This window comes from Eulemur rufifrons, chromosome 16, assembly GCF_041146395.1.
Source record: "Eulemur rufifrons isolate Redbay chromosome 16, OSU_ERuf_1, whole genome shotgun sequence".
NCBI lineage: Eukaryota > Metazoa > Chordata > Mammalia > Primates > Lemuridae > Eulemur > Eulemur rufifrons.
The window spans coordinates 41,500,308-41,514,645 of NC_090998.1; the positions used below are offsets into that span (position 1 = coordinate 41,500,308).

General features: G+C 54.6%; 1 protein-coding gene across 1 annotated transcript; it reads right to left on the minus strand.

Moving 5' to 3' along the window:
- Window positions 1–34: 34 nt before the first annotated feature.
- On the minus strand, window positions 35–14,044 carry SPRYD3 (SPRY domain containing 3). The gene is made up of 11 exons (XM_069490254.1): window positions 13,955–14,044; window positions 12,310–12,456; window positions 11,212–11,287; window positions 10,590–10,714; window positions 10,135–10,270; window positions 8,898–9,083; window positions 3,184–3,333; window positions 2,705–2,762; window positions 1,925–2,044; window positions 1,666–1,838; window positions 35–1,340 (listed from the first exon to the last, which is right to left on the minus strand). Exons 1-11 carry the CDS (start codon window positions 13,975–13,977, stop codon window positions 1,206–1,208), a joined length of 1,329 nt encoding a protein of 442 aa, XP_069346355.1. The 5' UTR covers window positions 13,978–14,044; the 3' UTR covers window positions 35–1,205.
- Between the last annotated feature and the right edge of the window lie 294 nt (window positions 14,045–14,338).

Sequence of the window (14,338 nt, forward strand, 5' to 3'; positions counted from 1 at the left end):
CGGAAAGGATTCCGATTCTAGCCATGCTGATAAATACGGAAACTCCATCTTTATTGGCTATATAAACATCTCTGGTCTGTACATACATTTCATACATCATAGTGCAGGGCCTGGAGGGAGGGCCAAGGGGGCCCAGCACCGTAGCTCACCCGCTTTCCCCACAGCCCTACCCACTCTGTGCAAACCAAGGCCAACAGCTCCTGCTCTCTCGTCCTCCCAGAAGTCACTGCTATGGGGAGGGGCTCAGGGGTCAAGGGGGTGGAAGGAGATATGAGGGCTTGGTAGGGGCAGACATGTAAGTGCTAGAATCCAACACCGAAGCAAAACAGGCAACTGGCACAAGCAGCAAGCTGGGGCACGGGGCTGGAGCAGGGGCAGGAAAAGGAGAGTGAAGGGCCCACCTGCCCCTCTGGGCTTACCCAGCTCAGGCTCTGGGGTCTTGCCCTTGCCGCAGCAGAGGAGACGTGCGCCAGAGCCTCAGCCTCCATCCTAGGGAGCCAGGGACATGGGTGGCACAGGTGAGGAGCAGGTGGAAGGGGAGAGAGGAGCAAAGGCCCAGTGCCCTGCCACCTCACAGCCCCTCTCTCTTAAACATGCAACAGGCACCCACCCATGTGGGTGTGGTCGCGGAAGCCAGAGACTCAGATTCTCTGTGGGTGCCTGAGCAGGGGGTGGGGGTAGCCAGCTCTCAGGGGAAAGAATGGAGACCCTAGAGGACTTCTTGAGGCAGCAGCCAATGAAAGGAGAGAGATGGCCCAAGAGAGGCCCCCTAACCCCGCCAGGGGGATGACAGCAGCAACTGGTTCCCACGATAAGGACAGGGAACAAAAAAGAAGAATCCATGGAGAAACACTGGGGCAAGGAGGGGAGGGGCAAAGCATCACGCCCAAACAGCAGCCGAGACAGGTGCCCACTCCTCTCCCGTCACGTGGGGCCCGAGGGAAGGGGGATCCAGACGCCCCCTCCCCGAGCCAGCGGGACCCACCGTGGCAACACCCTTCTTTGGGCCTGTTCTGTCCAACCAGAACAGGGCTTGGCACAGGTCAGAAACGAGGGCACAGAGGAGCCTGACAGGGGCCTGGGCGGGTAGGGCAGAGCGACTCTGCGCCCCGGGGCCTGCTGGGCGAGCAAGTCCTCAGGGGAGTCAGGAACTGAGCACGTGGCCAGCGAGGGTGAGGAGAGGGAGACGGGCGGTCTGGAGAGGCCTAGCCACTCAAGGGGTGCAGGTCTACTTTGACTTTCTCCCCGCAGCTCAGCATTCCAATGGTGGGGAAGAAGCCTCCAGAAGGTACAACAGCATCCTTCTTCCCGATGATCTTGCCATTCCGCGTGAAGAATACCTGGAGGAGTTGAGGTGAATGGAGCCAGCAGGCTCCGGCCTCTTCTCTGACCATGCTGAACCCCAACCACTCCCAGCTCCCGGCAGGGGCTGGACACAGTTAGGGTGAAATGGGAGCGACCACAAGAGGGCGTCCTGAGGCTGGAAAACAGCCTCCCAACCACAGCCTCCCCATCTCAGCAGTCCCGGCCACCCCAGAAGACCCCTGAGGGCAGCACCAGACCTCCTCTCCTTCTTACCCTGGCTCTGAGTTCTGTTCCCCACTAACACTCAGCCCTTGCCCAGACCCAAGAACCTAGGCCCACCCTAAACTCTCCCCTACTCACCACCACCTTCTTGCCCTCATGCTCTGGCTCTATTTCTTCTCCATCTTCTTCCTCCTCCTCTTCCTCCTCTTCCTCTTCTCCTTCCTGGTGCAGGTACATGACGTTCCGGACGTTCCGGACAGCCCGAGCAGTTGGGGACAGGATCACTGTGTCACAACTGTCATCACTGTCCCCTAGGAGACCAGGAAACCTGAGCTCCTGCGGTATTCCCCCACCCTCTGCCCCGAGCAGCTTGGCTGGCCACCTCCGCCCCACTCACCCTCACTGTCCAGAATGTAGTCCCGGGGGAACATGATTCCACAGCCCATGATGTCCCCTTTGTAACAGCGTGGCCCAAAGGGGTCCCCCACACCACTGCCATGGAAGATCTTCCCGTCATCTGTTGGAGGGAAGGGAGAGGACAGACTTGGAGAAGGAGGGACTGACACTGCACACCTCCCACCAACCGAGTGGCCCCTGCTTGAAGTTGAACACTTCCCTACCCCCTCGCCGGCTGGCTCCGAGACAGGGAGGGGACCAGGTGAAACAAAAGTGAGAGAGATGTGGGAAGGGGGCACCAAATTAAAAAAAGAGACATAATGTCCCTCAGCTCAAGGGGCTAAAGGGGAAACTCCCCCAGGGGACTAGTGGGAAGAGAGCAGAGGGCCCCCAGGGAAGTAACGACATCCAGGGTGGGGAGGGCAGAGGTGGGGCCAGGAACTCAAGGCTCGGTCCTCTTCTAAAGAAAGCCCTGAAGGAAATCAAGCAGACCAAAAACAGAAAACGAAGACTCTGCAGGATCTGCAGGAAGGGCACGGAGGGAGCCAACTCAGAGGCCTGGAATGTCCAGTCTGGGCCCAGATCTCCCGCCCTGTCCGCTCCCCTAGCTTTATAGGGCTGAGAGGAAAAACACAGAGGAGGAGAAAGCACCATCAGCTTGGGAGGGGGTGATCAGCCAGCAGCGGGGAACAGGCCGTGTGTGAGGGGACCAGGAAGATGGGTGTCCCCAAGTCTCTTCATCCCCCACAATCCCGCCTGTCCCAGGCAGCCCTCTGTTCACCTGCATGATAAGCCACAGACCCTCTGCTCCAGCCAGGGTGCCTGTTCTTGGGATAGTCCTGCACCAAGAAGAAAAAAGAAAATCTGTGGTCCCGTGCACAAAAGGGGGACAGGGCAGAGTGGAGAGTGGCATCTGAATCTTCAGTCTTCTAGAATAGGCTACAACCCAGGCAGCGGCTCACCATCCCGCAGCCTCTCACATCCCACAGGTGCTGGGCTTGCCAGGAACCAGGCAAGGTGAGGAAGGTGTTAAGCTTTCAAGACCAGGGCCTCAGGCTGCCCCACCCCCACCCCAGGCTGTCTGAGGTCCTTAGTCACGTGGGGTCTGTACTCTGAATGCAGCGGACACATATGACATGTGTTCTGTCTCAATTTAAGATCCTCCCTGCACAGCCCAGGCCTCCCAGGTTTCCCCAAGAGCTTCCTGGTCCATCCCAACAGCCCCAGAGCTGAGCAAAAAGGCCCAGCACTCGTGCCCACCTTCCGAGCCAGCCCCAGGGCGATATAGCATTTCTCTCCAGGGTCCACAATCTCCACCTCGAAGTAGTGGCTGCGGGTGCTCAGCGGGTGCCGGGCCTGGGCCAGTCCCACATCCACGATGCTCTTGCCCTTCCCCAAGTACTCCAGCAGCTGTGGAGGGAGAGCCAGATGGGGGTCAAGGGGCACGCTGCCCCACCCTGGAAACCTGGTCCCAAGACAGTCTGGGTACCAGTTTCCCGAGTCTGACAAAAACTCCTGGCTGAAGGAGAAAGGATCCTGCAGGCACACCTCAAGGTCTAGGCCGGCATGGAGGAACAGAGGTGGTGGAGAAGGGGAGCCGGGAGCAGCAGCAAGCTAGAAGGCATGGGGTGGGGGTGGGGACCCAGGCCAATCTCACCTCCCTGAAGAACCCTGCTGGCCTCCCCCGCTAGAAAGGGTCCACCCCAGGGGCTCTGAGCACAGAGAAAAGGAGGAGTGAAGACCAGCCTCAGAGGAAACTGGACAACCTTCTCGGGGGCCCAGTGGAGAGAGGGAGGATGCAGAAGCCAGGTGTCAACCCCAGATGTTTAGGGAAGGGGATGAGCTCAGAAGCCCATTCTGCCTGGGATGGGTCTGACATGATTTCTCAAGGTCCCTGTTTTACTTGGCTTTGAACAGAGCTGTTCAGAGCTGGGTCAGGGAGGTGCTGAGGGGAACCCAGGGGCCCAGAACGAGCAGCTCTGCTCCTTCACTTCACGTGTGGTGGGGAGAGGTCAAAATGAAGACAGAGGCAGGCTTTCCTGTCCCCAGCCCCTCACTGCTCTTTCAAGCTAAAGTAGGGGTGTGGAGTGGGGAGAAGAGAGGAGATGAATGATGGGTTCTTGGGGCTCTTCAGTCCCACAATGGTCCTGCCTGGGCATGATGGGGCGGCAACCCCCAATCTGGGAGGATTTATTTGTCAGTTGTCATGGTAATAGTGGGGCTATGACTCAACCCCATCCCCTCTCTCCCCCACCCTCAGCATCACCTGGGATTCCTTAATCCCCTTTTAATTAGCCCAACTGCCCCTCAAGACTTTCTTCTACCTTCCCACCCCTGCAGCCCGGAAAAAAAAAAAAAAAAAAAAACAGGCTCCCTGGGGACCTCCTCTATGTCTTCCTGGCAAGCCTTGGGATCCTGGCCTCTCACCCCGCAAAGATTCCTGCCTGAACAGGAAAGGAATTATGCTCGCCTGCACCAGCGTGGACGCCTGTGCGTGTCTCCTGCCGAGGCTGGTCCTGCACCCTCACTGCCCCTTCAGACAGTGGGAATAGAAGGGCTTGGTGCCCTTCTCAGCCCTGGATCCCCAAAGCCCTGCCACCTCAAGCCCATCCTCCCCTCCTCTCCAAAGAGAACTGGGGGCAGGTCAGGGGGAAAGCCAGAGATGCATGGGAGACCACCTAAACCCACAGCCTGGCCCACGCTGTCTGTTGGTGGTCCTGTGTGTTCTCTGCTCAGCCTGGGTCCCTCCTCTGCATCTCTCCGCAGCAAGCAGTGCAGGGTGTGGCTTGATGCCTGTTAACTAGTTTACACTCCACCCAGTCAGAGCAGCCCCCAGCCCACCCTCTCTACCAGCACTGCAAAACTGGGTGGGGGACCCCACAGCTGCCCTTGACCCACTCTATCCAACTGGCCTCGGCATAGGAAACACAGTGTTCTCCAGTTCCAGAGCCAAAAGACAGCCGATCCAGAGCCTGATCCCTGGGAAAAACCCGCCCAACCATTCCCTCCGCCTCAGCCCAGAGGAGGGCAGCTGCTGCAGTTTTGTCTAAGAATAGGGTGGGGATGCTTCCTTAACTGAAAATGCAGGATGAACTGCACTAACATAGGACTCTAAAACCCACTCTCCATCCCCTACCCACAGAACGATGGGCCAGCTGAATGGATGACTAGGTAGCTACACAATGTGCCTTCTTCAAGAGAGGAACCGCTCAGCCCCCAGGGCAGAAGCCATCAGAAACCATCCACTCTCCCACTCCTCAGCAGAGCCCAGCCCTGAGCCTTCTCAGAGCACTCAGAGGGGTGCAGGTGAGGGGAAGTTTAGCCCCCCTCAAAGATGCTTTTTTGAATACATCCCTCCCCCTGCTTGGCCTACCACTGCTAGGAACCCAGAGGAGATGGAAGCTCAGCCCCAGAGTGAGCTGCCAGGACCCTGATGCTGGCCCCTCAGTCTATGTCTCAGAAGCCTCTTAGTTTGAAAGAGAACCCAATAGGCATAGGTTCAAATCCTAAGTCCTGTTACTTAGTAGCCACTAACCTTGAGCAAGTTAAAGGCTAACACTACCTGCATCTCCTCCAAATGGGCAAGAAGACGAAATGAAGTGTCAGGTGCTTGCCACAGAGCCTGACACCCAGTAGTGATCCGTACACGTTTCCACCGCTCCCTAAATCAGGGAATGGGGGCAATACTGGAACTGCCAATTGCGAAGAAGGACATGATGTCTCATCTCAGCCCTTACCTCCAACGAGAGTAGCCCGTCAGGCCAACCAGGACAGAGGAACACTCCTCAGACTACCCTACCCCAAGTGTCCTTCCCCTCAAACAGTGCCCAATCGACAGGCATGTTCCTCTGCATCTCCAGTAGGGGTGGAGGGAACTCTTTCTTGGGGCTCTCAGCCACCTCTTCTCCCCCACATGTACACACCACAAAGCCCTGGGAGGCCAAACAGGTGGACTCAGTGCTGCAGAGTGGAGGCTGCAGATCAGAGTGTAGAGAACCCCCTACACGCGGACCTCATACCAGTAGCGCCTTCTCAGCCTCTTCTCCGCTGGTAACCTCGCTCCTCCCCTTGCCAGCAGGGACCCTAATCCCTCTTGACAGGAGCAAAGGAGGGTTCAGTGCCCTGAGGGCCTAGAAGCAGCTGAAACAGGAACCAAGAACATGCTCCCCAGCTCAGGCCCCAACACGGCCTCCTCCTGGGGTGGGTCTGGGGAGGACCCCTGAGAGGGTGGGGCCTCACTCACCACCCTTTGTATACCAAAGCTGTTGCCTGGTCGCTAAGGAGTTGTCAGAGGAGCTATGAATAGGGAACAAAGGCAGAAAATGAGTCTAATCCCCAGGCTGTACCTACAGCCCCCCACCCTCCACAAATTACCTCACCTTGAAAGGCTGGGGGCAGGGGTGAGGTGAGGGACAACACTCCAAGGGTGAGCAAATGCAGCTGCAATTCCTCAGCACCCTCAGAGCTCTGGGGAGGGGGGCCTCTTTAGCAGGGGAAACTGAGGCCACAGGAGGCAGGGGAGGAATTCCACTCAATAAAGAGTGGAATTCTGTCTCTATATAGATACTCAGGTCAAACAAACACAACCAAATATTAACAATTGTTGAATCTAGGGAATGGGTATATGGGTATTCATTGTACTGTTTTTTTAAACTTTTCTATATGTTTAAAACTTTTCATAATGAGATGTTGGAGGAAAAAAGAAAAGAGCCAGGAATTGAATTTGTTCTTCTTTACGGGAAGAACCAGTGAGAAGGGAAAAGAGATCATTGAGGACCCAAACTGAGACAGGTTAGGAGTAAAGGAACTCCAAGGAAGCCAAGTAAACTCAGTTAGAAGGGCCTTGGCTAAAGGAACCGGACAAGAAAAGCCCAGGCAAAGTGGGCATTTAAATTTAGAAACTCCCATTCTCTGATGAAAAGGTGCATGGGAGGAGAGGAGATGACTGGCCATGGAAGAGCAGGCTTGGGTAGAAGGTAACAGCATACACTGGACAGCAGAAAAGGCAGTGGAGAGGGGTCAAAGAATGAATATCTGGGCCTAGTTTTGCTAATTCACTGTTTGACACTTGAACAATGTCAAACACTTCACTTTTCTCTGGGACTTTTTTTCATCAACAGCAAAACAAGAGGATATTTGGAAAAGTGTGGGCATATTTGGGGCTGTCATAATGACTAGGGGAGGAGGCTACTGGCATCTTGTGTCTGGGGGCCCAGGATGCTAAATGTCCTTCACATCAAAGAATTGTCCCAACTAAAATGCCAACAGTCTCCCCACTGAGAAACCTTGGACTAGGTAACATCAAAGCCTCTCCAAAACCTTTATGGTTCTAAAGGATACTCTACTAAGAACAGCACCCAGGACAGGAGAAGAAACAGGCTTCAACGACAGCAGGAGTCTGGGGTTCCAGGGAAGGGCTCCCCAACAGAGGGGGACATATAAAACAGAAAGGGCAAAGAGCAGAAACAGCTAAGTTAGACATCTTTAGAAAGAGGAGGCACAGGCATAGCCCAAAAGACCTCTCCCCGGCTCCTCCAGGCTGACACAGCTGTGATCGCTGGGTCAGAAATACCAAGTGGATGGTAAGAAGGGACAGGAGGGAGGAGGCCAGGAGACAAGTGGGGATGGGATGCCCAAAGGGCTGAAAGAAACTAGGTAAGTCACCCTTGCTTGAAAGATGGGACAGTTGGCAAGACTAGAGGAAGACACATGTCCCACCAGAGGCTCATGCCCAAGTCTGCCCCAGAGGACCAAGTGCTCAGGGAGCAGTGTTCCCACCCCGACAGCTGTCCCCAGAGTCTGAGAGAAGAGCCAAACTTGACAGCTTATGTCTAAGACAGAAAAAACTTCTTAAATGAGAGGCCTGAGGTTATTGGGGAGAGGGTGGGGAGGAAGGAAGGCTATTTATAAATGTCTACAGGATTCTGCAACAATTAGAAAAGATTGCCTGGGAGGAGCTGGGGGCAGAGTGGAGACAGGTCCAGGCAGGGAAAGGATGCCAGGAAAAAACTCTTGAGGAGGTCAGGGATGAGGGCTGGAACATTGCCCTGGCTCAGTCCCAAGTTCAACTCTGTAGATGTTGTCAAAATGATGGCAGAAGGCAAAAAGAAAGGAAAGAAATGAGAGTCAAGAAGTGGGCATCTGAGGCCTCCTGGCTCATGGCTGCTGCAGCCCTTGTACCCCAGTGCCAGAAGGGGCGCAGAGTGTCAGAAGCAACAGGAGGGCACACTTTGTGCCACTTTCCCTGTGTTCCACTTACCTTGAACTCCACAAGGAGGAAGCCTGGTTCATAATCCACTCCCACCCCCCACTGCTTCTGTTTTGCTATCAAAGGCTGAGTTGAAAACATTTTGGATTGGGGTGAGAAGGCCAAAGGGTGGAGAAAAAGCCCAGGCAGGGGGTAAGGGGGTAACAGAGGGACAATTCAAAGTGGGAGGCCTGAGCAGCACACTAGAGGTCAGGGCCAGACCCAGACCCAGGACCACTCACTCCCAACACAGCATGAGGCATGCAAGGTAGACAGGAAGAATTTCCCTCTCTCAAGGTCCATGAGCTTCCCAAGAAAGCTTAAAATCCAGGGAGGGACTAAAACACGTATGAGGAGAAGATGGATGAAGCAGGCTTTGGAGGCGCAAGGATTCTCACTGACTCTTCATCTGCCTCCGTTCTCATCCTCTATCACACATGTAAGGGGAAGACAGCAGAGACTAACACTGACACTCAAAAAAGATCAGCAAAGGACCATTCCCCCGGGACTTGTGACCACACCTGCCCCATAGCACTGTGAATGGAAAGCCTGGGCCAGCTGAGCTGAGATCAAGCCAAAAGGGGGTCCAGGCCATCCTGCCAAAACCCCACAAAAGACACTGTTGTCTCTCCCCATTCTAAGCCATTCAAACATGCTCATGTGTCCACAGGTGTCCTGCCCAGCCCTCTCCACCCAAGCCCCTCCCACCCCACTGCCCCTTACTTACAGTCCCACAGACTCTGACATCATGCAGCCGGCCCCATTCGTCCTCGTAACTGTCCACCATCATGACACTGTCGTCCTCGCGGCCCAGCTCAGCATTGAGGTGCAGGCGCACCTCCTCACCCAGGGAGTGCATGCCCACTGCGGGGAACAGTCCATCTGGGGACATGGGCATGATGGTAGAGCCCACCTGCAGTGGAGGGAGGGAGGGAGAGAGCTGCCACCTGGCTCACTTTTCCATAGCTCATCTAATTCTCACAAGGGCACTTTTAAGATGATGCAAGGAATAATTATCACACACTGGCAAATAAAGAAAACCCAGAGGTGCAGAAAAGTTTAAAAATGTGCTAAGTACCCCAGGCCAAGCAAGGAATCCACAGAGCTAGAAAACAAACACAAGTCTCTTGACTCACTGCCAAATATTTTAGTACGTGTGAGCATGTATTGGAGCAGGCACGCACTGAGGTGCGGATGCTACGGGAGCAGGCACTCTCAGCCGAGGCCTGGGAAAGCGATTTTCCCAGGGTGGGAGATGGAGTTGGACAGAGAAGAGAGCTGGGTGTCTCTCTCTTCTATTTGCTCTGGCCCCATCTCCTCACCACTACTCGTCTCTCTTTCAAGAGGAAAGGGAAGGAGAAGTGTAATAAGGAAAATAAAACACAAAAAAGACATATCCCCAAAAGTATTCAAGTCAAAAACCCAAAGAGGAGGCTCCAGCTTACACAGCCAGGCTATCATCTTCACCTCTTTTTTTCTTAATTTCTAAATATTAAGGGGGTGCAAGAGTTTCTGTTACATGGATACCTTGCATAGTGTGTAAGTTGGGGCTTTTAGTGTGCCCATCACCCAGACAGTGTTCACTGTACCTGACAGGTAGCTTTTAACCCTTCCCCTTCTTGATTTCCTATGACCTTTACATTTCTTCGTTCCCCTCTTTTGTCTGCTCAAAAGCTTCCTCTAGATCACCCAATTCTGTTCCCCACAATTTCTGCTCAGCCTCTGCTGCATGAACTTGCCCCTCTAAGCCTGTCATCTGGATAATGTCCCAGCTTCCCCTGGGCAGGGGAAGTGTCTTCTCCTACACACAGAGGCTTCAGGAGAATCTGAGGCTGAAATGAAGGACGTGGGAACTAAGCACACATGTCCCTGGCAGCCCCAGCCAGCAAACTCTTCCTAATCACTCCCACAAATCCCTGGGCAGCTTCAAGCCACCTAAATCCCACCCAGGATTTCTCACTCACCCGCTTCCCATTTTTGGTGAAGAAGATCTGGGCAGTCTGCACATCAAAGGACACAGGCTCAATGCCACAGCCAATCCGGTCCCCAGAGTTGCACTTTGACCCGAACTGGCGGCCCTTGGCTCGGCCATTATACAGCCTGTGGACAGAGTAACACAGACACAGGACCTGAACCTGGCCTTCCAACTTCTCCCCAGCACTGACAGCTGAGGCCTCAACCTACCGCTCCTAGTTGCTCTGTGATGGCATCACCTATGTCCTGGCATGAGCACTACCTCCGCTCTAAGTCTGTAAACCTGCTAGGGTAACTGCCAGGCCACCTCCCTGTCCTGACCACAACAGTTTATGAAACACCCAAAGATAGAAAGGAACGGGAAAAGCCACCCTGAGGAAGTCCTTCGTATCTAAGGTTCCCAAGTCCATAGGCAATGGGTCAGGTTCCGCAGGAGACAACTCACTTGCCATCATCAGCGTGGTAGGCTACAGAGTCAGGTAACCAGCCAGGCTGGTGATCCAAGCTGTAGTACTGAGGGACCAGCCCCACAGCAATGGTGCCCCGGACTCCACTGTCCACAATAGACACCTGGGGGAGGAGAGTGGGGCACAGTTAGCAAGGATGCGAAACAGGATGAATTGCTGGGGGTAGGAGAAAGGGGAGCTAGAGATCAAAGGAGGTTGAGGCTCAAAAAGACAAAAGACATGGGAATCAGAAAAGAGAGGATGCTCAGAGGGAGAACTGGGGAGGGCAGAGGCCTGCTTCACCATGGATACTTACTTAGAAAATTATTTCCTAACTTTGGAAAAAAATAGGTGATGGAGAAGATGCTGGGTTTGGGTCAGGGGGTGGGAAAGGACGTGGGTCAAGGTCAACTTAGGTAAGGGGCAGGAGAGTAGAAGGGACAGGGCACGTATTTCTCAGATTAGGGCCATGTTATCCTGTGCCCTTTTCCCAGTTGACAGAACAACGCTGATGGACAATTAAAAGGACCAGGTTGTGAATCTATTAAAGGAGCTCCTTGGAGCTTAATGATCTCACCCCTGATCTCATCCCCTGTTCTGCCCACCCACTGCCTTGATCACCTCAAAATAATTGCTGTCCTTGGTCAGGGGTCGAGAAGCCACGTAGCAGCCAACTTCACCAGAGTTTCCATGGTAACTGAAGGAAGAATGAGGGGGGAGCTCCATTAGCAACCCAGCGCAGGAGCTGGTGGGAGGGCCTCAGCATCCCTAACCTCAACCCTGCGAGGGCCAGCAGAGAGGAGAACCCTTCAGGCCACACTGCAGGACATCTCACAGACACCATAACAAGATACTTAAGGTCACCTCACCCCACCCCTCCACTGCCTCCAGCCAGGGTCCCAGCCATACCACAGACCAATGCAAGCCTGGTTTCTTCATTTCCAGAGGGAAAAGAATGTAGAGTCCCTTTAGCTGCTAGGAGAGGTCTCACAAGCCTGTCTAACCTCAATCCCTCATGCTGCAGCTTTGGCTGTTTTCCTCTGGCTGTCCTCAGTGGAGTTGGAGAACGGCTAGTCTCTGCCCTTTGTACCAAAGCCCTTCATAGACTGGAAGACAGTTATTCAATCCCCACTGCTCAGCTTTCTTGCCTCCAGGCTAAATTACACTACTGACTTCCCCCTTCAGTGACAATTCTGGGAGAGAATAGGCTCAGAAGGAGTCAGGGAAGGGGTTCAAGCCAGAAAAGAGAGAAAACAAACACAAACCAAAGGGTTGAAAAGACACGGGGGAAGTACAGGATGCACTACAAAACCGTCCTTCCCAAAACAGGAAATCCACTGTCTTTGAAATGGCCACTCTTTACCAAACCCAATCCCTGAGACGTAGGCAAGAGTCTCGGACACCCCACAGACCCACCGGAGTCTTGTCAGCAAAGTACTCAGGGAACTCCTGAGACCCTGGCAGCCTCCCGTATCTGACGTGATTGCTTCTAATGCCTAACCGGGAGAGACCCCTGCTGGATCCCTTCCTTGTTGGACTGGGACGGAGCCACCCTGTGACAGACGGGAGTGCAGGGTGAAGCAGCACACGCTACTCCACTCAGAAAGGCCTCTGGGGTCAAGAGCATTCCCTATCCCAGAGCAGTATAGACAGTCCCCTTCCTCCATCTGTAAGATCTGGAACAGGAAGGAAAATGTGGAAGTATTCCCCTGGACTCACCTCAAAGTGTCTCCATCTACAAGAATATGTTTGAACCTCTCCTGATATCGGAAAGCTCGGACCTCCCGAATCTCCCGGATCCGCCGGCGCCAATTCAGAAACCGGTAGTGCAGGTTGAGGTCATCCATCTTGTTCATGAGAACAAATCTGTCAAGGAGAGAAGGGGTTGAGAAGGAAGCAGGGCCCTGAGCAAAGCACCTCAGCCTGCTTGACCTGGAATGCAGAGGGTGCTGGACTTGAGGCCAGTTGCTCAGACTGACCTCAACAATCCCCACCCTCACCCTCATCCTCTCATTCAACAAACATTTATTGAGCTCCTACTGTGTGCACTGTTCTAGGTGCTAGGGATATAACTGTGACCAAGATGGATGGGATTCCTGTCCTCATAGGGTTTCCATTCTAGTGGGGGGGGGGGGCGGTGGACACAACAGACAATAAACAGACATGGCAATTTTAGACAGTGGAGAAATAAAACAGGGTGATATGATAAAGAATATGAGGGCGGTGGGCAGAATGGACAGAAACAGTCTCTCTGAGGAGGTGGCATTTGAGTTGAAAAGGAGCCAGGAATGTGACAAGCCCAAAAAAGAATATTCTAGGCAGAGGGGACAACCGCAGGTCCTTGGGTTGAAGGGAGCTGGCATGGTGGGGAAACAGAAAGAAGGCCAAGATGGCTGGTGTGTAGGGAAAGTGGGGGGAACATAGAAGATGAGAAGAAGGCAGGAACCAGATCAAGATCATACTAGACCATAGTAAGGAGTTTGGATTTTATTCCAAGTGTGATGGGAAACCTCTGGAGAGTTCCAAGCAAGCAAATGATATAATCTTAAAGTTTATCAGATCTTAAAGATCATTTAGGCTGCTGGTTGGAGAACTCGTCACAAGAGGAGCAACAGCAGAAGTGGGCAAACAATTAGGAGGCTGTTGCAGCATTTTGGATGAGAGTGGCATCCCCGAAGATGGTAGCAGTGATGACGGAGAGGAGTGGGATGATCCAGGTATTTAAACCACTAGCAGTGCCAATATATGAATGAATGAATACATTTTTCCTGGGAGCAAAATGTGAGAAAGAGGTAAAGTACTCTTCTCTGCACGTTCCCCAAACCCTGGGACAGGGATTCTATCAAGACCTAACATTGCCTTGCACACAGTAGGTGCTTAGGAAGCCTTGGCTGGGCTGAATTCAATCCCAATGAGCATGTTAGGACCCTTATGCGGGAGCTACAATCCACTACGTGGCCCAGAAGAGTAGGCACCTGTGGGGCAGCCCGAGGACTCCACTCCTGGGCACTCTGCCAGGGCTTGACCCCAGGAGATGCTGGAGCCCCAGATCTAAAGGCATCTGGTTGTCCAGAACCCCAAAGCCTTGGCACCGACGAGCAGCGGCCGTGCTGGGCCCTGCCTCCGCCCCGGGAACGACCTGATCACTCAGACGAGACCCAGGGGCAAGGGGGCCCCGGCGGGTCAGCTTGACTACGCCCAGTGTCCCGGGCCCTACGGAGGGCCGAGGGTGAGCCAACCGAGCAAGCCCAGTGACCAGAGCGCAAGGCCCCGCCCCTGGCCCTGGAGCCCCCGCCCAGGACCCCCGCCTCAGGCTCCGGGGAGACCTGAGGCCTCCGGGACCCCGCCCCCGATCCCCGCCTACCGGGGCCGCCGCGTCCTCCTCATCCATAGGCCTCTCAGCTCCGCACACAAGCTCTTCGGCCGCCGCCACCACACACATCCGGGTCCCCGCCCTTCCTTCGCTCCCCGAGGTCCGCCCCCCCCCCGTCGCAGCCAATCTGCAGCGGTCTCTGGCGAAAGGCACCTGCAGCAGCCAATCGGAGGGAGCAGGCAGGGTGTGGGGCGCGGGCTGGTGCACCGGGCACCTAGCGCTGGGTCGGGTCTAGTAAACCCGGGTGTCCTGAGCGTGAGAGGAGGCGACGTGGCGGCGCGGTCGCCGCGCCGGGTGCCCTGGGCGCCGGGGAGGCGGACAAGGGGCGGCTCCTACGCGGGGCGTGGCAGGCGAAGGTCGCCAGGCTCGCACACA

Excerpts from the sequence above, each read along its gene's own strand:
- SPRYD3 (XM_069490254.1), bottom strand. The coding sequence starts at position 13,977 with ATGAGGAGGACGCGGCGGCCCCG. Across the intron at positions 12,457-13,954 it reads AGGAGGACGCGGCGGCCCCG|ATTTGTTCTCATGAACAAGA; the intron begins GTAGGCGGGGAT and ends TCTCCTTGACAG. Across the intron at positions 2,045-2,704 it reads GTCTGTGGCTTATCATGCAG|ATGACGGGAAGATCTTCCAT; the intron begins GTGAACAGAGGG and ends TCCCTCCAACAG.